Source organism: Sturnus vulgaris, chromosome 5, assembly GCF_052056855.1.
Source record: "Sturnus vulgaris isolate bStuVul1 chromosome 5, bStuVul1.hap1, whole genome shotgun sequence".
Taxonomy (NCBI): domain Eukaryota; kingdom Metazoa; phylum Chordata; class Aves; order Passeriformes; family Sturnidae; genus Sturnus; species Sturnus vulgaris.
In genome coordinates this window covers 34,480,407-34,502,851 of record NC_142247.1, presented here as the reverse complement: position 1 = coordinate 34,502,851, position 22,445 = coordinate 34,480,407, and the positions used below count along the sequence as shown (strand labels likewise).

The 22,445-nt window shown below is 40.7% G+C and overlaps 1 protein-coding gene and 1 long non-coding RNA gene across 3 annotated transcripts in view; one reads left to right on the top strand and one right to left on the bottom strand.

Moving 5' to 3' along the window:
• The window catches only part of LOC106853603 (tyrosine 3-monooxygenase-like), a 28,869-nt gene that overhangs the window by 3,038 nt on the left and 3,386 nt on the right, over positions 1-22,445 (bottom strand). Inside the window, exons 3-10 of the mRNA XM_014876942.2 lie at positions 21,249-21,316; positions 20,009-20,059; positions 16,277-16,422; positions 11,758-11,893; positions 11,039-11,108; positions 9,295-9,351; positions 6,302-6,397; positions 880-1,013 (exon numbers count right to left, since the gene is read on the bottom strand). Coding sequence (XP_014732428.2) covers positions 880-1,013; positions 6,302-6,397; positions 9,295-9,351; positions 11,039-11,108; positions 11,758-11,893; positions 16,277-16,422; positions 20,009-20,059; positions 21,249-21,316 — 758 coding nt within the window. The remainder of the gene's footprint in view (positions 1-879; positions 1,014-6,301; positions 6,398-9,294; positions 9,352-11,038; positions 11,109-11,757; positions 11,894-16,276; positions 16,423-20,008; positions 20,060-21,248; positions 21,317-22,445) is intronic.
• LOC148223655 (uncharacterized) overlaps positions 18,010-22,445 on the top strand; it is a 42,640-nt gene continuing 38,204 nt past the window's right edge. The window contains exon 1 of one of the 2 annotated variants that reach the window (XR_015803901.1): positions 18,010-22,349. This is a non-coding gene — a long non-coding RNA (uncharacterized LOC148223655). The remainder of the gene's footprint in view (positions 22,350-22,445) is intronic. The other variant, XR_015803900.1, reaches the window with a different exon arrangement.

Sequence of the window (22,445 nt, the reverse complement as noted above, 5' to 3'; positions counted from 1 at the left end):
TATTAAAAATTTAATGTGAACATTCAGATTTAAGATGAGGAGCCTAATTAGCCACAGCTATAGCCCAGCAGACAGTGCTTCTGGGGAAGAGGCAGGGAGAGTAGGGAAGGAGTCTGGCTCAGGTTCTCTTCCTCTAATAAATTCCTCATTTCAGCTCCTACATGCTCCCCAGTAGCTCTCTCTACAACCAACATCCTGCCTCCAGCCAGAAATGGTCATATTGTTCTAGCTGTTGGAGATGAAGGCCAGAATTTCAACCCTGCTTACTCAAAAAAAAAAAAAAAAATCAAAAAAGAAAAAAAAATCCTTACTGGACATCACACAGTTAAGGAAATGTGTTTATAAACACCTCAAGCTAATTTGAAATAATGTTATTTAGGTTGCAGACAGCTAGCTACTTTGTGGAAATTAGATTGCCCATGAATGCTGATTCTGGATTCTTCTGCAGATATAATCAGAAGAGAAAGGCAATCTGGTTTTTATGCCCCCTGCTGATCCGCATTAATTCCAGCGACTGCTATGAAATTTCCATGTAGCCTTGGGTAAATGAGCTCTTTACGATCTCCTGTTTGTATGGACTAGCACATAGGGTGAGATTGCACACTCACAGTTCAGTTACAGAATTTACTTCAGAAGGTGCTAAAATGAAGCATTGTTAAGATGACACGTGGGATAGGGCATAGCAAAAATAAATCCTGAATTTCTGTGAACCCTTTCTGAGATAAACAAGCTCGTGCTTAACTTTGTTGTACAAAAGCCACTATGCAGATGCAGCGAGACAGCCTGGCATGGATGTTGCAATAGTAATAGATGTATTTGAGATTAAGAATTAACCCAGTGTGCCCCCTCAATGAAAATACCCACAAACACTTTACTTACTGAAGCTTGACCTTGGCATCTTCCAGATTTTCTGCTATGAAATAGACAGGCTGGAAGGCTTGATCCTGATAGGGGTGAACTGCAGTCACTTCTGGATCAAAAGGCTTGTGCTCAGGCTTGTTTGACAAAGCATACTTTGTAGCAGAAACAGCACCGGTTAGAGCAGGTGAATGAACAGAGAAAGAATTAGTCCCTGCTGGCCTGGGAAATTCTCTTTGGGGAATAGTTAAGGGTAATAGAAAGTCCTGTTCTTTCATAGCTAAGAGCTGATTTTCATAACTAGCAATTAATAAACCAAATGACTTTTTTTTAAGATTAAAAAATATATATATTTTTTTTTCTGTATTAGTGATGTACAACTGGATAGCATAGTCATATTCTCAGACAGGGAGGGGTAAAGTCCATGCTACCTCCTAAAATTGAAATATCCAGAAGAAAAAGATATCATGCTGCTTTCTTTCAAATAGTATCACAGAAGTTTCACAGTCCTGTCTAGCATTACTTTAGAGTCCCCTAGCCCATGTCACAAATTTCATTCTTCCTGCTGCAATGAAGAACAGAAGACAGAATGCTTCTGGTATTTTATGCACAGCTCTCAGGCCAGTATAGCAGCCTAAAATCTTCCCTGAAATCCATGACGTAAATAAACACTCTACTGCAAGTGTACATTTGTAATTTTGAACCCACAGAGTTTCTAGCATATGTTCTTCTCCAGTTCTTTTACATTGTCCCCCCAGCAATCAGGAGGCTTACAGAAGCCACTTCTGTCCACATTGCAGTCCATAGGTACATCTATATCATTTGTTTACATATACTGGAAGCGTGTTTTAAATCAGCCACCAGCTTGGCATTTGCACAGAATCCTGGGAAGGCAGCTCTGAGTTCCCAAACAGGTTTTCTGCCCCTGAAACCCAAGTGAGGTACTTTAAACCTAGCTCAGCTTCAGTGACATTTGAACTGCATCACGAATGTGCCTGGTTAGGCCTCCAGCTGGCCAGGCTGGTGAAGTGTCCTGGGTACAAACCAAAAGGAAAAAGAAGCTCATCCTGTCAAGGATGAAACAATTTTTTCCACCTTCAGACTGGATAGAGGACCCCATTCACCTAGGGACACTCTTTTAATACCCACCCTTCTCTGAGATCTGCCTCTTTCCCTTTCTTTCTTCTTCCTCAGTCTTCGAGGACTCCCTTCACCATTTTATAATCCAAATGTCAACTCTCAGGGTACTACTTGTAAATAACTGGTATGGGTGGGTGATGCTGCTCAAGACTTTCAGTTCAATCTGCTAGCTAGAAAAATTCAGACAGTACTCCTAAGCATATATTTAGACATTTCAATGAACTGGTTCAGAAATAAATACCAGGCTTAAAAAAAAAAAAAAAAACCAAACCAAAAAAACCCAAAAAACCAAAATCCAAAAACCCCCAAGAATATAGAAAAGATGGTGTTTTTCTTGCTCTTCATTTCCAGTGTGTAATTGAAGAGTAAACCTTGGATAGCACTCATACAATCTAAGATGGTTGGTATACACAAATATATGCTGCTCTTAGAATCCTAGAAGCTCTGGGGAACTAATGGGAAAAGATTTCAGTAACTCAAAACCTGACAGGGGTCCCACTATACTGTCAATGTTAAAGCAGAACTGAAATCCCATTGATTTCAGTGGAAGTTCAGCTCGAAACCGGATGGCCTTAAAGGCCTCCACAAGTTAAGTACTGGGTGTGCTGCAAGAAAAGCATATGTAGCACTGAGTGTTGCCAGAAGTGTGGTATGAGCCATAAGATTTTACAGTATGTAGGACAGAGTCCAGCTGAGTGTTAACAGAAGAAGCATTTGGGATAATGTAGAACAGCTGACAGAATATAGTGAAATAAACAGTGCAATACTGAGAGCTTTTGGGGAGGAATTCTTACAGTTCAGAGGAGGCAAGTTTGGCCAGCAGTCAGACCCATTACAACTGCACAGTTTAGACTTGGGGATGGTTGTCCTTCTGATACCTAGCTGCTGTTACTAAATGCTTTGTTAGATAACAGGGATTCAAGTGAAAGACTCATGCAGAGTGTGTCTAGCTCTACTTCTCATCCTCTGCCTTTCCCACAAATTATGCCCTGAGTTTGGGCAGGATCAACTCATCCACAGAAAAGATATACCTGAAGCTGAGTTCAAACTGGTAAGAGTGGGTGCTGTGGAGAAAAGAGAAATGTTTTGAAGATTTCATAGTCAGGATGTGGTTCCCTTGGTTACAGTCACACACCCACAGACAGTCAGTCCAGGCTGCAGTTCAGGGATGTTCCCAGGCTTCTTGCTGATGCTAAGTTCTCATATAACATAAGCTGGATGACTGCTGCTTGCCTCTCCCGCTGGTTAGTTGTTATCCTCTTGTAGCCCAGCATCTAACCTTAGTAACTCATGCCCTTATTCCCTCCTTGGTGACTGAATCATTCTGCTACTCCTGCCTAGAATCCTTCAGGTACAAGGAAACACCTCCTTTGCTCAGTCTGCTGCAGTGTGTCTCCTTCAACACACGACCTGCAGTGAGATTCCTACAGTATTTGTTCTATTCACTGCCAACAAAGTACCAAAACTTCACTGCCTGTGCCAAATATGTTGATCAGCTAAATGACAGGGAATCAAGTCTGGGACCTCCATGCAGAAGTTTGTGTCTGGGCCCATTGAGAAGACTGGCAGATAATTGTTAGGTTGGATAATGGCTTTCTGCCAAGCAGCAACAAAACTTATCTAGAGCAATAAACTGAAGTCTATCATGAGCCTCACTATCTTCCAGTCTTCATCTTCCCTAACAGATCTATCTAGAAAATGCTTTATTGCTAAAAAAACTCCCTTTTGTGAAACAGGCAGGGTACTACACATATCTTCTCTCTTCAGTTGTAAAATAAGCAGTTGGTACAGGTTTGCAATTTGCTAAAAAGGTGCTTAGGCATTGGACCTCACCACTTTAGCCACACTGCCAGTTACTATACTGAAGTTAGAATCAGATGCTCAGGCAGACTATAATGAATAAATAGAAATATTTCTACTTTTTGGTTTTGCTCTAAATAAAAATCTGTGATATGACATCAGTCAGCTAAAGGAGGAAATGTCAGCACTTAAGTTCATGGATGTAATTAACTTATGTACACCAAGTTTCAGGAGCTCAAGGTGAAGCACACAGCACCACTAAGCCAATGCCCCAGAATGTGCACAGTGAGGAACTTGCAGAGCTCACAAAGGGATTCTGCAGGGTGCATAGCAAAACTGCTGGTTAACTGCTTGCCCATGTTCAGATTTAGGTGTTATATACAAGATGAATATGCTGAAAGGGGGATAATCCTATTTATTACCTGTTGAATATAAATGCTATCACCCCTGCATGTATTTTGTAATATGATGGATGAACACAGAGGTAGACCTAGCTTTATCAAAAGTTTATCCAGTAGCTTTACCCAACAATTACCAATGATAAAACTAATGACAAAGAAGTTGCCGTTTATCAACTCAAGGACAGTTAGGACTTCCACTGTCAGCCTCAGAGGTGGAGACTTTGAGATGCAGTTGTACTCTGTTGTTCTATATAGCATAGTTTTATGCACAAGTAGTCCTGGTCTAGGGTTTTAATCAAAAGCAGAAGAGCTTGTTGGTGTCTGGGGAAGAAAAGGGTGGAAATAGAGGAGAGAGAGCACAGGTCTGGTGCACTCAACTCCAGACACCAAAAGTGAGCATTTCTGATGAGATTTTTACCTTTGTTTGAGTAAAACAGAAAAAGGAGGTAATCACATGCAGATAGATTTTGCTGTGCATATTGTTATGAAAGCTACATAAATATAAGCAGGATTATTACCTCTGCCCTTTAGTACCCTGTTTAATGTGTGAGTGAATTTGATTTCAAACCATAAGGTACTAAGCCAGGCAGAGTAGAATAAATGTTGCTTTGATTGGACATTTCTGTATTTTACTGGGTAACTAAAAGCAAGTTTATGTTTCCTGCTTGTTGTCAGTGAATATAGCAAGTACTGAAGGATTGCCAGATAAACAGTAGCTTCAGCAGTACATAGTGTGAAGCTGATGAACAATCAGGCTGAGAATAGGCTGCTATGTAGAAAGGAAGCTATGGTTATTCCTCTAGAGGGCTAATGAACATGCAGATCTTTCAGCTCATCAAGAGAGAAAGCTCTCCACAGAGTTACCTCACAAAAATCTCCAAATTGCAAGTGTTGTGAGGAAAAACAATGCTAAACTCAGCAAGTGGTAAAAGTGAAGGTTGATATCTGGGAAGGTTCCTCCCTTTCTCTGTGTTAATTTCATCTGCCCTTCTGTGGGGACTCCTACTTGAAAAGCCTTGGGAAACATCAAAATGTTGTTTTTCCCTCCTGTCAATTGACTGGGAGGTGGGCTGACCTGTACACAACTGGGAGAGTTTTGTAACATGTTTATTGTCTTGACAACCCATCGATCTCCAGTTCTGGGAGTCCAAGCTATGCTAATTCAGCCACAATTTTATGTGAATGTATCGTGTATCTGGCTGTTAGGCTATGAGTTTATGTTTTAAGCTTAAAATATATCTCCCATGAAAAAAGAAAAAAAGGTTTCTGGTTTATGATAATGCTTGAAAAGAGTGGTATTTATTTTCCTTTGGCTCTTACCAATTTAAAAAAATCATCCAATATCTGCACAGCTTGAAGCACTTGAGCCCTACTGATACCAGTTTAGGGCTTTTGCATTTAAAAAGTGATCACCTGCATCAATGTTCTTCAAAATTAAGGAGAAATTAATATCTGTTCTATCAGCTGTTTGGTCAAAGGAGGGGACTTTCTGTAAAAGTGTACAAGTCCTCTTTCTACAGCTAATCTGCCTAAGCAAGGGAGTATGAAACCTGTGTTCACAGATTTTCATCTATGTAAAACTAGAGCTGACATTAGTTTTGAAATGTATTTAGAATGAAAAATAACAAAGCAATTTCTTTTTGTCAATGTCCATGCTATTTCCAGTTTCTTTGCTCTTCATTTGGTCCAGTCAATTGGTGCCTTTCTGGTTTATATGTGTGAGAATATCAGTGGCATGGACAAAATAGCCAAGCTCATAATAGGCATAATATTGCCCTCTAGTGAGTGATTCAGAAAGGAACATGAGTTTTGTGTCAAAGTCAGCTGCATTACTACTGGCAGAAGCAGGAAGAAACATATCTAGTATTTTATGGGATGGCTGCTTTCATTGCATTTCATCTCTTTAGATGAAAGACAGGTACAGTATCACAGTAGCTTTTCCCCTACTCAGTAGCTTCTGTGAAGGGAGAATTCTTTCTTTGTAAAAGAAAAATCTGAATTTTGAATCATATTAATTTTTGTAGAAAAACATAGTTTGCTTTTACCAGAGTTCAGGAAAGTGGATCATGGAAATATTTCAATAATATGCATTTGACACATACCATCAGCTCCCCATAAGATGAAAGCAGTCCTGCCCCGTAAGCTTTGATCAATCCATTTTGCTTGCAGAGGCCAAACTCCACAGTGAACCAGTAAAGCTGGGAATAAGAACAACTTGTGAAAAGCAGTTTAAAAAATCAGGAATTTTTAAGCTTCTCATCTTTAATTTTATTTTATCCTCATTCCTTAATATCTTTGTATCTTCAAATTCTATTATTGCATATTTTAAGAATTTTTTTTCCCTCAGCATATAACATATCCTAAACATAGCATTTGTTTTTTCAAAACTTGTTGTCCACTTAGAAAAAAAAATTCAAAACTTTGAATGATAATACCTAGGCAAATAAAGTCATATCTTTTTCTCTCTTTAGAAGATGTTACAAATTACCCTGCAACTTCTTAGCCCAGAGCCTCACCGTAGTCAGTGGAAGGTGACAGATTTCCACCCACAGTCCGCAGAAGGACAGGTAGATCCGGACAGAGGGTTCAAGACCTTTGGAAAGGTGCTTGAAAGGGATTTTCTCTCCTTCTTTGTCCATGTAATCTCATTCAGAAGAACTGAAAAACACCTTTTTCTATATTGTGCCAATTATATCTCAGTCATGCTCCAGCAGAAAATATACATTTCTCTGAGCTTTTCTTGTGATAAAATCATACTTAGGACCATATTTCCTTTACCTGCTGGACAGCAGGTGGACAAAAGTAACTCCTGGCTGGGACAAACATTTAGTGCTTTCCTTACTATAAAATCTGAGGAAATGGAGAGTGGAGGACAAGTCCTGGACCCAGCCCAGAGAAGATGGATGGGCAGTGTGCTAAGGGAAAGCATGGTAAATGAGGCATTGCAAGAACATGGCTTTGTCTCATAACTCTTCAAGGTTGCTTTAGAGACACAGAGCACTTTGCTGCCTCATACACAGGGATAAACCTTGGCTTCATAGGTGTGGATTTTCAGGAGCCTGCTTAAAGATCCGCAGATAATTTGTAAAACTATGTGACCCTCTATATTATTCTGTCTATTTTGGCATTTTTGTACATTATCTTTCTTTCTCTCATCCTCCCTCACACACCTTTTCATTTTATTGACTTGGTTTTAGCTTTCAAATTTATCTCTGAAGAAACAACATGCCAGGATCTTTCTTTTTGCAGGATCCTGAGTTGCTTTCTCTACAGTTCAGCAAATAATTGAGTGTTTATATTCTGTTAATAATCTTGATTCCATCATTTCACAGTGAAAAGTCTGAGTATCTTCTCATGTAACAGGAGGTTTTTTTGGCTGCAGAATGAGATATGGGAGGAGGAGGAATTCTTTTTAGTGTTTCTGAAGATAATCCTGTATTTGGCTTTTAGTTAGTGAGGTTCTTTCAAGCTCTCACTGTTTTAACAGAGTACAAAAAATGTATTAGAGGCACTCTGGATGACAAGGACATTGGCATCTCTGGTGCATGGATCCACCTGCTTAGAGAATGAAATAATGGCATTTCAAATTTCGTCTTACAAATAAATGTTCTGGACCATAGCAACAAACAATTTTGAGATTCTTTGAAGAAACTTCTAAGCTAGTTACCAGAATTCTCTTTATGAAGAACAGAGAATGACAGGGACTTCCAGAGATAAACACAGAAATTGTGTTAGATTTTCATGTCAGGATAATAAATACAGTTCAGGTTCTTCTCTATCTTTACTTTTTAGAAAAGGAACTCAAACAGTAAGCCTAAAACAGGTATATAAATATTAAACATTTGAATATTGGGATTTTAAACCAGAATAGATTTGCTGTTCAGAATATTTGCATGGCACCTACAAAACTGTATTCTCCCAGACCCTGAACTGCAGGGAGCCCTTTAAAAAGGTGCCCTTGTTCCACTTCTCCAAACCCTAGAAGAGACATGAGACCCATTGCAGGACAGACTCTTCTGATCTTAACCCTATCTCTTGTCTAGGCCTATTCAGTTCAGGATCAGGAAGAGGTGTTTGCAGAGGAATGCTTTATAAACCACAGGCCTTAACCCAGAGCCATCAAGACCTGGGGAAGGATGCAAAATGGCTCTCTGGGTTTTATAATTTTTTAGCCCTAGCAAAGGCTTGGATCTTAATCTCACTCTAGCCTCTCTAGACCCAGACAGTGGGAAAAGAAATGTGGACTGTCACTATCATAATCTCCTCACATCACCAGTCCAGGACCTGGATGAAATTCCAAAGGATTCAGCACTTGATGGTAGTCTTACTTAGTCCTAACCCAAGGATGGATATGTGCAGATGGATTTTAAGTGAGCCACAACCTCCTTCCTGACTGGTAAGGAGCTTCAGGAGTGACATTGTTCTCTCATTCACTATCAGTACTAAATGAGTCTCACTCGGTGAGGGTAGGGCTCCTCTTCTCCTCTGAAAAAATCATCAAGACTGGTAAATGGCTGCCATTATCAGAAAAAAAAATCACCTGGCCTCCAGACGACTTTCAGAACAAGTTAAGATGGCAGTAAGGGGCTGAACAAATCGTTTTGACATTTGTAGACAGTCTAGTGACTCAGAACTGAATGGCAGTACCTGCTCTCAAATTGCTTTTAAGTGCTCACCTATTTAATGAGGTTAATGAATATGGGGTGAGACAAATTGTGATGGTTCTCTGCACCTCGTGTAGGAGAAAATACAGGTATCACACTGGGTATCTAGTGTTTTAGGTGAATCTGGAATGTCAGTTGGGACCATCCTGTGTCTGAAATTGTAAAAACTCAGCTTAAGCAATATATTCTTATAAAACCAAGAAGTGTAAGTATTTCCTCAGGTGGAATCACACTATTCTGTGCTCCCCCAGAGGGAATCCAGTCCCTGCTCCAGCACCTTCCTAATCTGTGAAGGAGAAGAGACAATCCTGCTGATGCTCCCATTTCTGTAGTCAATCTGAGACACAAAAAGAGCCTTCCCTGCACAGCAAGGGACATGCAGTGAGTCGTTTGGGGTTTGCCTCTAATATTAAACTGCCATCTGTACTTACTGTGGCCAGTTTCTCAATCTCCTCTTCAGATGATCCAAGAGAAGCCAGTCCAATATCCTAAAGCAAGTAAGCAAGCAGACAGTGTTACACTAGTGTGATTATTCAGCCCAAGGGAGGGAAAGAGGGGAAGGGGGAGGGCCACATCATTTCTAGCATGAATAGCATGAACTATTCATTGTTTTTGTCACCCAAAATGACCTTCCATGGCTTCCAGGATGCCTACCTCTCCCTGGCCCCCAGCTACATACCACTGGGAGCCACATTAGATGAGTGTTTAATCCTCAATGTTCTCTGTGTAACATTAACCATCTCTTGTCTTAATGCTGGACTATCTATACCAGGCAAAAATTTACAGGGAGGCATGAGAGGGAAGGACAGCAAAGGTGGGTTTCATCTTTGCCATTACCTTTCTGTCCCTCACTTTTTCTGACAGCCCTTATGAGCAGGTCAGATCTGTGCTGGGATGACTCTGTTTAATTTCCTCTGTGCTCCCTGTTAAATGTTATTCTCACAATAGGAATCTGTAGATGTCTCTTTTTTGCTATCCCAGGAGCCATATCATGCAACAAACAAACAAATTTAGGGCATTTTCATTACTCGTCTCATATTGAATGGAGAAAAAAGAATCTTCACGGAGTGAATTTCAACTGTGAAAACACTTTGTGGGAACAGAAAAGTGAAATGTGAAAATTCACTGAATGTGATCTCATGTTGGATAGTCTGTGTTATTGATAGGAAAAGAAGAATATTGAAGCTTTGAAATTGCTGTAATCTCTTATTTCTAATATGTCTTAAATTCTAGTATTGAACTGAACTGAAGAGGTTTCTTCCAGAATAAATTATGGATGGCTAGGATACTTGAAGTACTATTCTTCTGATTCTGTTAATAACCAATATTTATGATCAAAAAGGTAACTGGCATGTATTCAAGCTGATACAACTAGAAACCACAACATGTGAGGTGAACTGATTTTCTTTTAAAGATATTTCTTCAGGGACCTATTTCATGTTGGGACCTACATCATATTACCCCTCTGATCTTGTCACCAGTTTCCACACTGGCCACTGATTGATAAGCCTGGACAATGAGATCTGCTTCCCTCTGCTGTGGTTTTGAGGAACATTCATAGTTCTGAAGTCTCTAATTATGAGAGGTCATTGAGTTCATTTGGGTCTGACACTGACTGCTCTTGCTAAATAGCCCCTTCTTGTACAAAGAAGCTCTGTTTGCTTTTTGGAGCCTCCTCACCAGTGTGAGCAATGCTGTGAGAATCTGGTGAGTTGTAAACGGAAAAACAACTCTGATAAATGACATGGTGATGGACACAAAGTCTCTTGTGAGACAAGAATGCACATCCAGAGACCAGTGGAGCTTGGAGACTCAGCAGCTGGTGCTGTGTAGGTTCATGTGGTGTAGGACAGGAAGCCGGGGGAGCAGCTCGGTCAGCAGAGCTCAGACTCCAGCCCCACAGAGATCCTTCTCCAGACTGACTCAGCCTCCCACAGAGAAGTCCCAGAAGCTCTGCCTGCCCTTGCTTTCACACCATGTCTGTAGGGAGCAGTGCTACCACTGTCTTGGAGGAAACATCTCCCTGGCCACTGCTAGCCCACCACGCCTAGAGGTCATGACTCAAGCACAGCCCAGTCTTAGAACTGCATTTCATGGTGACCTGCATGTATTTAAGGCACCTTTGGCCTGCTATGCAGTGCAGTTGGTTAAAGAGCCAGCAGAAAATGTTCTTACCTGTGAGAACTGGGCAAACTCCTTGTCAGCCAGCATGGGAACATGACCCAGCAACTCATGGCAGCAGTCTCTGGAAAACAAGTGACCTTCTTGTTTATTAAAGACTTCCTTTCCTGCCCTTCACGAACTCCTTGTGAAGGACTTTAGCCAATAGACCCCAAAGGGAGCTGGTGTGAGTGCTGCTTCACAGTGGCTGCCTCCATTCCTGGCCTGGCTCTGCAAGGATCAGAGCATTCCCTCCTGCCACAGGCAGCCAGCTGACCCCTGCCACCTTGTCTTTTGTCTCCTTGGGATGGCATGGGCACTAACCTTCTATGTCACAACATCTCTGAAAGGTCCCTGTTTTGAAAGGTCCCAGCATACAACAAAAGCATCTGTGTGAACTGGTAATTTCTCATGAAATGTAATTGCTGTTGTCTGGCCAGCACTTACTGGGAGAGTTTCACAGCAGGAAATCAAAGCCCAGCAGATGGTAACTGAAGGCAGGATGAAAAGATTAAACCAGATATTCTTCAGTCTTTTCCTTCCCCAGACAACTTTGCAAGAGAGACAGAGAACCACACCCTCTCATGCATGACTTCCCCTTCTAAATCTCCAGCTACCAGATTCTCATATTGTATTATTCTTTGGACTACTGGATGGAACTCCAGGGCCAGTCCCAAGAGAATGATCCCAAACACATTCAGAAGGATGGAATTATGTCAGGGCATCAAACTTACGGTTCTGGGGAATGCATAGGAGAAGAGAAATGCCTTATATACTGTGTGCACTGAAAGACACGAAATGCCAGGCTGCCAAGGAAGTCCCGAGCAGACAGCTGTCCTGCAGCTGGTCTCAGCTGGAAACCTGTTCTATCTGCAAAGGGAGAACAAAGGGACACCAAATTCAGCTGTTTCTGGGGTTAACTACACAGCACGTTTACTTTAACTAAGTAGTTTTGGGGATCCCTCCTGCTCTGTTGGAATCGTTCCCTCCACCAAGCATAGCAGGCAAGCCTTGGCTTATATTGATGTGCCCTTGTGCTGGCACAGGACCAGTTCCTGCAACATGGAATCCCCTATCCATCCATCCTGTGTGTATTCCCATAGCAATGTCATGAGGTGTGAGAGTTCTGCCCACCCCAGTGCACATTTTTGCACGTATACATTTGTCTGTGTTGCACATGACAGTGGTGTGGTTGAGGTCACACATGGTCCTTATGATCAAGCAGGGAACATAACCTTCATCTGTTTTTTTTTTCCTTTTTTCTTCTTCTCTTTTTTTTACCATTATGTTTGTCTAGAACCCACTACACAGCCTCCCAGTGATGCAATCATAGGTGTTTTCTTTGCACATGTCCACAGAACAGGACAGAAGAATGCAGCACTTTTGCACTGAGATTTCAGCTTGTACATCCAGTGTTACCTCAGAGCACCCTGTCTTACCATGAAAGGACTGCGAGAAAAAACAAAAAAAAAATAACCAGCCTGGTGGTCAATAGAACTCACACTCTACATTTCCATGGGAAACATGTTGGTGGTCTGCAAAGCTAAGAAAATTGAAAATCACTGCTTTCAAAGTGAGCCAATGATAATCTTTTTGAAGTCCTATATTCAAAATCTGTGTTGCATTCTCAGCTCCCATAAATGACATTTCATCTTCTTTAAAGCATAAACTGCATTTTAAAAAAATCAGAAATGGCTTTATTCTCAATTCTTTATCCATGTTCTATTGTGCCATGAAGCCTTTACCCTTTTTTTTCCCTTTTGTATGTAAATAAACAAACAAACAAAAATCCCACCCAGAAACTAAGCCATTTACAAGATTTGTTTTGGTTTGTTTTTTCATGTTTATTCCAAAATTTCTTGTCTTACTCTGTCAGGCTATTAGTAATTTTCCCATTAAAAAACAAAACACCCAGTGAAAGAAAAAAAGGAAAAAAATTCAAAGAAATTACGAAATATATGAAGAAATATAGGAATGAGACAACAACAAGGAGTGCTTCTTCCTGACATTGTGATAGACTAGGTGGTGGGCATATACAGTTATCTTGCATTGCTCCATTCAAGTCAAAGGTAATTAGTACAGAACTGCCTCAAAAATGAACAATTAAAAAAAAAATCCTATGGAGATTATGTATCTACCTTTGTCTATTTGCTGGTCCAATCCAGAGGAATGTGACCATTTCAGAATCTGGTAATCTTTGGGCTGAATTTGGAGTGAAAATTGCACTAGCTGAAAAATACATAATATGAAAACCAAGACCTTAGTAACTCAGCTTTGGGAGGACTATGAAAGAGTCTAGTGAAATTTATATAGCTTTAGCATCCACGTTGGAGAAGGAGGGAAAATGAAAATTACAGCTTGTGTTCCCTGAGATGTCCTTTTAAATAGAGGCCAGCGAATCAGACAGTGCTGATGGAACAGACTTGGCCAGTTGCCTTGAAAAGCCCTAGGAAAAGTTATCTGCTGAAGGTAATATCTGCAAAATCCGAACTCCTAGTTCATGACTGCACAATAAAACCAGCAATCAGTAGAGAACTGGGGGAGTGGCTGGTTGGACCTGCTGCCCAGAGATCTGGTAAATCAAAGGGCATTCAGAGAAGGTCTGGAGCAGTTGACCTAAAGTGATCTGCAAGGTTTAATTCCTGGCCTAAAAACTGGTGTGTGCAGGCAGCCTGTGCATTGTAGTGTGAGCTTGCTTGAGTTCACTGGCTGTAATTCCTTCCAGCTGTGGAGCATGACTGCCTAAATCCAAACATCTTTCCTAGAAAGAAAGATGTGCCTAGGTTCATCTAGTTAACCCTTTAGAAAAACACGTGCCGTGTGTAAACGATCACACTGTTAACCACTTACTTCCTTTTAGGTAATTGTGAAATATTTATGAAGTACAGTTCATTTCTCTTCAAACCAGTCTCACTAATAGGTAATAACAGATAGAACTCACACTGAATCAAAATGAATTGCTTTATGTTCCCAGATACTGCTAAGTTAAAGAGAAGATGGAAGTTAATCTGGCTGTGAGGACTGGTTTTAACATGATCACTTTCTTTCCAGGTTATCCCTCTCTCTTTCTCTCTCTGCCTCCTATGCTTTATTGTTTTATTAATACGAGGGGAGGTTCAAAATGGACATTCAGAAGCATTTCTTTACTGAGAGGGTGGTCAAACACTGGAATAGGCTCCGCAGAGAATTGGTCAATGCCCCAAGCCTGGCAGCATTTAAGAGGAGTTTAACAACATGCTTTAACTTTTGGTCAGATTTTAGACCTTGTAGATGCTTCTGACTCAGACTGAGTTTGGGCCTTGCAATAATGTCAATCTTCATGCTATTCTAGAAAGTATTCTGCATAGTGAAATGACCTTGTTGGAGGAAAGCAAGCCAAGATATCCATTCAAAGCCTCATATAATGGGACTAAAATATTTTCCTCAGTCTTAATTGTGTGTAGCTGTTAACACAGTTCTTCTGAAAAAAAATTTGTTTCATTCATGCATAACCTGTAGGCTAAAGTAATCCAATTTTAATCTACAGGGTAGATTAGGTAATAATTACAGGGTAACGAGGGTAGGACCAGTGGTCCCAAGAACTATTCAACATTTTCCTTAGCTGTCCATTTCAGAATGGAATAAAATGCCTCTGAGATGCTTGATATTCATTCCCAGTTACTTCATACAATTAGCTTATAGTAGATACCTTGTTTTTCTAGTAGATGAGTTGAAACTCACTGAGAATGTCTTTCCAAACATTACTGGCAGGTTTTTCAGAGCTGCTGTTTAGTTTGTTTTGTTTATGACACAGAGAAAAATTAGAACCAGAGCCTTTAAAGGAAGCGAGCAGACTCTAGGCAGTCAAATCCTGTCAACTAGCATGAGCACTACCAATAGGATTATGACAGGATAGTCTTACACTATCCTAAATTCTCCCACTTTGAAATCACCTGATGAACTTAAATGATATGAATATCTGTGATAATCAACGCAGAATCACAATTCCTGGAGCTCCCTGCTGTCAGCTACTGTGTATATTAAATTAGATCAGATACTTCAAGAGAAAAAATATTTATCATCCCAGTTATTATGAGAGGGAAGTAAGATGGGTAGTTGAATAGAAGTGAGAATACTTGAGAAAATACATAATGCCTACACAGGAAAATTCCTATTGCTGGAGGCAATGGCGTTCATGGAAGATGCTTTTCACATGACAACCTTCTCTTCCCTTACAATAAATGTGCAATAAAAACCTTGTCATCAAACAGTTTAATCTTCATGAGAAATGCCAAAGTCTTAGAAAACTCTTCAGACACAGAAAGTTTATTCAAGCTAACCAGTGTCCCCTATTCTTAGTGGGAGCAGGTCACTGTGATTCCTGAGTATTATATCTAAATACAATTTATTTAAAGTTAAGCCATATTTTTTATTGTTTATTTCATCATGGTGATAAGCTGTCCTCTCTCTATCACATCTTTTCCCTGAGGAGGAGACTTTAAAGATCATCTTTCTTTAGTAGTTCTTGATAATCAGGTGGCTTACACAAAGCACCTGGCCTTGGGAATCCATGCAACCTGTGGCCTCATAAAAATAATGTAGGCTCTCTTATTCTCCTTCTCCTTGCTAGTCAACCCCCAGCTAACAGGTAAGCCTGGCAAACTTGTGTCTTTTTCTAAGGTCACATCTTTATGCCTTGATGGACTAGCACCACAGCCTTTATGCTCTCCTGTCAGCCACACAGTAGGACCAAAAAGTTTAGTGTGACAAGGGCGCTGCAGAGACAGAAAGATGCAGAGTTGTTTCAAGACAGCTGCTGATTGACTAGCAGGATCTCCTGGAAATCATTTTCTCTAGTACACATCCCCATCCTGCCTGGTGGATAAGGAAAAAATGTACTTGTGAGGGATGTACCTGTACTTGTGCATGGGTCTTACTATCAGCATGGCTGTAGAAGCATAAAACAGAGCCAAACCTATTAAAAGGTCCGTGTGGAAGTCATGCTGAGCAGGGTCTGCTGTGACTGTAGAGCTGTTGGTACTGGGTTAGCTGGTCAGTGCCACACACGCTGCTGCCACTCCCAGAACAGACAGGGACTCTCAGCTTGGTCCCTCGGTGTGCCTGCTGTGACTTTGCTGTGCGGCATCTCCCTGTGCGTGAGGGAGCACTACAGCTCATCATCTCTGCTCACCTGCCTGTTGCCTAGGAAATGGTTTGTGGTGCACAAATATATGCAGGGAGCCCTAGAATAAACCATAATTTAAAATGACTGACCTTTTAAAAATCTGGAGACATCCTGAAGCTGAGGGATGTTATCCTCTCGGTAGCCACAGTGCTTCTCGAGCTGCTGGAAAGCATCCAGGAACTGTGTACAGGCGTGAGTAGGGTAAAGGCTCCTCAGCTTCCTGTAGACTTGTCTCCTGAAAATCAAAAACCTTAATAAAGTAGCACTTATCTGAACCATCTACAGATCCACAGAGAGATGTAGACCCTCAGCATACATCATGGTCTAAAAATCTGAGCTCGGGACACCTGGTGCTTGGTGCTGGATGAATGTAGCAAACCATAAGGGCTTTTTATCTCACTTTTCCTTCAGAAGGTGTCCTTCAATGTTACAGAACTCGAATTCTGATACAGAAGTGTTTCAGGTACCTTCATGCTAAGGGGGCTGGAGGCATCAGGGAAATCCCAGGGAGAGAGCTGAATCTGGGATACTTTGTTGTTCAGTTTAGGAATGGAATAAATCAGGTATTCCCCTCCTTCCTATGCTGGGGTACAGCTTGAAATACTGGTCCCGCCTTTTCTACCCTGAAGCCTAGCCTAGATTTGCCTCTTAAAAACCCCTGGTAAAAGTACCTTTTCTGATACTGAAGAGTAACATCTGGACAGGTGAAGAGGTTTGTATTTTTGCAGTTCAAAATTCCTGGCACAGGCTATGTATTTGAAAGATCTGCCAGCTTCTCAAAGCATTTATCCCACCATACAAAAAGAGACCATCTGAAAATAATATATGTAACCTGATTTGGGCACAGGCTTTAAGTGTCTCACAAACTTCATGGTACTTGCATTTAGAGTTGTGGTTTGGAATATATTTAGCTGTTGCAAAGTAAGCAAGTAGTAATAGGATGGCAAAGAACCTTATAGAAATGGTTATTTTTGTTCAAACGTGGCCCTAGGGTGTCAACAACTTTATAAACATTGTTTTATGAAAATTGAGATCATCCTTGGAAATGCTGGGTATGGGAAATGACCTTTCGTTGGTTTTGTAATTTATTTTTTTTACTATTATTATTATTGTTCTCTTTTTTGTGATGCTATTGTTGCTATGGAGGTGATAGCCAGTCCCTGGTAATGGCTCTTTATTTATACGAATGTCTTACACAGTGTGGTAGTAATGAACCAGAATGAAGCAGGGGAGGAAAACCTTAGGAGGAAAAAAGTTAAAAGAACAGAGGGAAACAGTGGCTGCTGTCACCATTGCGAAAGCCACAGGAGACTGGGCCATTTCCATGGAGGAATTAGGAAAAAATGAGGAGGATTAGAATTCAAGTGTTGCCCTGGCTTATTTCCTCATAGAATACTACTGACTTCAGTGAGGTTGTGTGGGATTTGAACCAGTGCAGGGTTCATGCCCAGACTGGAGTCTAGAGAGAGCAGGCTTGTTTACACTTCTGCACATATGGTCTCTCTTATCCAAGTGTCATTCTGCTGTGTGTCCAAACACTGGCTACCACAGAGATGCAGGCATTCCCAGAGACCAGTGATGAATTATCCAAAGCTAAGTGTTCCTCTAAGACAATTACCTAAGTATATTCTCCAAGTCAAGAGAGTAGCAGGTATGAAAGAACTGCTGGAAGCACACTTCATGAAACGCTCTAGAAAGGCTCATCCTAACAAAAGGTGGAGCCAGATGTTTTAAAGACTTTAAAGGTAATAACCTCATTTTACGTAAATTTCCTTACTGCTTTAGAAATACAAAAAAAAAAGTGCCACTATTGGATTTCATTATGAAAATGTGGCAGGTGCATCGCTATAATTTTCTCCTGAATTCTCCATTTTTCTTACACAGCTTTTACCCATATGGGATCTCTGACTACTTAGTTTCAGAGCCTTCCAAGAAGTCGTTTTGAAAACAAAAGCCCAGATCATCTGTGCCCTCTGTTTTCTGAAAGTCATATTTCTTCACTGGCTTGGTTTTCATTTTTATGACCATGTTGCTACAAACTGAAGGCATCCAGCAACTCCTCAGAGTGACACCAAGGGAATTCAGCCTGTGCTACAAACTTCCCCTGCCACTGCACAGTGCTCAATTAAGCTGTGCTGTGATGCAGCCGACCTCAGGGCACAGCCTCGGGGGGCTGTGATGATAATTGGGAAGGCTAATTTTGGAAACAGCTTTACATAACAAGACAACCTGGGTTGCTGGGATTGGCTGTTTAAGGATATGGGCAGATACTCCTTTAAAAGTCTATTCTGTTGCCACAATGGGTCTAATTCTAGGTGGAGAAGGGCTGAAATGACGAAGGTTGGCAACAAAAGAGAAAAACAGGAAAGAACACAAAATTAAGTTTTCTTAAATATGACATTCCCACACGCCATCCCATGCCAAGACTGTTGGCTGGTGTTACTAATCATGAGCATGATACTGACCATCAATCTTTGACTATTGAAAGATGCTATAAAAACCTATTTGAGCTTAATAAAAATCTGACCTCCTGGATGAGCTGGATGCAAGATTTTTATGTGGTCATGGATTTCTGTGGCACAGTAGATTTTATTTAAAATAAATTAAGTCTTGAAAGAGATGGGATGGCAGTGTGGTTGAGGTTCTGGTATGAGACATTTAGTTCTATGGATTTAAATCCTGGCATTAGAATAAACTTTGCATGTGATTTCGGGCAAATTACTTAAGTTCTAGGGTTTTCAGTTGCACAATTAGAAAATATGGTCTTCATTTTTCCTTTTCCCCACCTTTAGGCCTTCTTTCCAATTAAATTTCTGAACAAAGAAATTTTCTTTCTTATGTGCACATGTGGCACCTTGCATAATCCCAGGACTCTGCTCTTGCTTAAGACATTTGGACATATTAATGCTTTGTAGCATCACAAAAATGTGGAATTGCTGGTGCTTATTGATATATTTTAAAGTTAGTGGGAGAAAGTGGAAACAGAGGGATTTGAAATAAGAACTCTGCTTTCTTTCAAATCTGCCACATACTTCACATAATGTTTAAAAATTCTTTGAATTGAATTAATCGTGTTTAATTCTTTGGTTGTGTTTTGGGGTCGTTTTGCTGGTTTTGGGGGGTTTGTTTTTTTGGATTTTTTTTTGTTTGTTTTTTTGGGGTTTTTTTTTGAGTGGCAGACCTTCAGGAAAAACAAAGCCCCAGTGAAGAAATGCTGCACCCTTGTAAAAGTAATTTACCGTCATATCATATGATATATAAGGCCCTTGTACAATGTAAAAAATATATGTTAGAAGGGTATTTCAAAATTTCTTCTACTTCAGTTTGAGAAAATTATACATATTCATGTTAAAAGTAACGAATACTTGAAGGAGAACAAGCAAGGCTCCTCTGTCCTGTGAATACTAAATTAGCCATGTCCTCTGAGTGAAGTTCTATCCTGTGAGTGAGCATTTTCTCCTGCTAACAGGTTTGAAAATGTGATATTTCTGCCAGCACCACGGCTATGGTGAATTAGAGATGAGTTAGAAGAAGTCATTCTATAGGGTCCAGGAGTGTTCTGGCATCTGATATCCTGATGGGATCTGCAGGCAGGGAAATGGTCAGGAAAATGCCTTTTGCTCTAGGAAGCGAATAATTATGACCAGCCATGAGAATGGCTTTGTGCAAAACAAATGACCAAAAGATGACATTTAACCAAAGAGTAAAATGTGGGGTGAATTAATAACATTTTAAGAAGGTTGTAGCTGTCTCACACTGCCAGTCTTTCCTGAGGCTGCTATGGAATGACCCAGGAGTTGGAGCATAAGTACCAAACTCACCAAGTTGCTGTTTCCTGGGCTGTGTACTCAATGTGAGGTAAAGGGTCTCCTCTGTAATGAAGAGAAGAAATATGACACACATCTCAAAATTTTAAGTTTGGTTTCCAATTTTTTTTTTGCCTGCACCATGATTTTTTTGCCTTAATAAAAATAGAAACAGCAAAATAGTAAATAAGGAACCATCTATTTTTCTTGGTTGGCTCTATTGTTGTTATTCTCCCTTCTGTTACAATGTGGAGAGGAAACAGAGGGGTACATAAGAAAGGGAGCTGGGTTCTGGTTCACAGAGGGAATGAGAGACCTCCAGGCTTGCAATCACCTCTGCTGAAAGCAATCTAGCAAGCAAAACACAGTGTGGTGTGCCTAGAGAGGCCCTCCCTGGAGCCTGTGCTGAGCACAGCACCATCACGGAGAAGTTTTCACAAACCCATGAGCCCAGAGCTGCCCAGGCGTTGGCTGCGTGGTTAGCACTGGTTCTCTGACGAGCAGTCCCTTTTCCTTGTCCTCCCTGCTGCTTCTTCTGTAGCTCTGAGTCAGTTCAGTTCTGCTTTTGGGCTGCTCTCAGCAGTGCTGAGTCTCATATTTGATGGAAGAGAGAAAACTCTATTCAGAAGTCTCACAAGACTTCTGAGACTTCACCAGTTCTTGGATACTGTGAAGCTGATAATCCACGGCCAGTTGTACCTATACCTTTGATTTACCCTGTCAGAAAGCAGTGTAGTTCTGGTGAAGGTTTGCACATAAAAGTAGAAACGTTTTCCATCACTTACACAAGAACTGAGAGCTTTTTATGTTTTTAAGTAGTTAGTGTGCATAGATAGAGACATTTCGAAAAGCAAATAACAAAAATAGTAGATCACTTCCCACTGCCAAAAATACTTTCATAAATATTGTTCCTCGAATTTCCTTTAAGAAGATTAGCCTCAGTTCAGGACTGAGTCATAAAAGGAACTTGGAAATTGAAATAAAGGGTCATATTGCAATCACTTCTGCTAAAACAAAATCCAGCACTGGTTTGGGATATGTGAATGCAATCTTAAGATTTTTATCTTAAAATATATTTGCTGAATTGTCACAAAATTTTGTATGGAGTGAAAGCTTTTGTGGCCGAATTTTTTTTGTCTCAAAAGTGGCCCCACTGATACACTGACAAAATATTACATCTCTGACATTTCTTGCACATGAAGTCTGAAATTACATGTGGGCCACTGAACTTTCCCTTCAGCAGCCTTGTACTTACGCTCTGTAGTTAAAGGCCAGGTCAGCAAAGAATGCCCTCCGTTTGTTATACTCCAGGTCAGAGTATCCCTGGGTTAGAAAATAAATAGGAAAAAAGCTTTTACATTATGAGAGATCTGTGGGCATAAGTCGAAATCATCAGAACCACCACTGGATCCCTGGGACGTACAGGCTCCCCACCCAATTCTCACTGCCCATTTATTACTATGTTGTGCTAAAGACAGACTCAGTGGTACCTGTTTAAAGGGAAAGTTTACCTATGGAATATCAGCGTTTTCTTTCTGCTCCTTCTGTGTTTACTAGAATTAAAACTTCAAGCAGGCTTTGCCAGCTATTGAATATGCATATGGACATGGAATTGCATTCCTTTTAATTTTACATCATTCATAAAAGGAATTAAAACTTAAATCTGGAACTGTGTGCTAACATAACTCATAAAACAGTGTCGATCAGCATCACTGTACAAATATTTATTATTCTAAAATATTCAGCATTTACTGGAACCACTTTGTATACTACAAGCCAAATTTGTCCCTTGGGTTTATTCACATAATTTTTAGTGTAGCAATAATACCAGTAACCCTGCAGTTACTGAGTGTTGTGTCCATGAAGCTGAGGAAAGGGTTGGATCCTGAGAACATGTTTATTTTGTGTTGTGGAAAATGCGCTCATTCAGGTGCCACCCTTGCTTGTCAGTGTCTGTAACAAGTCCATGCAAAACACATGAAAAGCTGTGCAAAACACATCGATGCTGTGACATCTCAGCTTTGTCCCTGTGGGCTCTGTACCCACCCTCTGCACAGCAGGAGCCTCCCTGGGGGCCCTGCAGCCAGTGACAGGGTAGCCCAGAAATTGGTGTCACAGTGGCATCAGTTTGATGGTTTTGGCCAGTAAGGCACAAACTGAAGGTGTGGAGATAAACAACTCAAACTGTCTATTTGGTAGGAAATGTATATGCAAAATCTTTGCTGAGCTACCTGTACATCAACTTTTTTTGTGCTTTCTTCCAAACTCTCCATTTTTGAGCCCTGCTCAGGAGCCTGGAACATCAGCCCACGCTGTGCTCTCTCCTGCCACAGACAAGTGATGTTCAGTGCCTGAGGTAACTTGTTTTCAAATTGTTAGGTACTTCTAAATTGCACAACGTTCTGCAATTTAGATTTATCCCCACTCAATACTTCAGTAACTCAGCACCGCT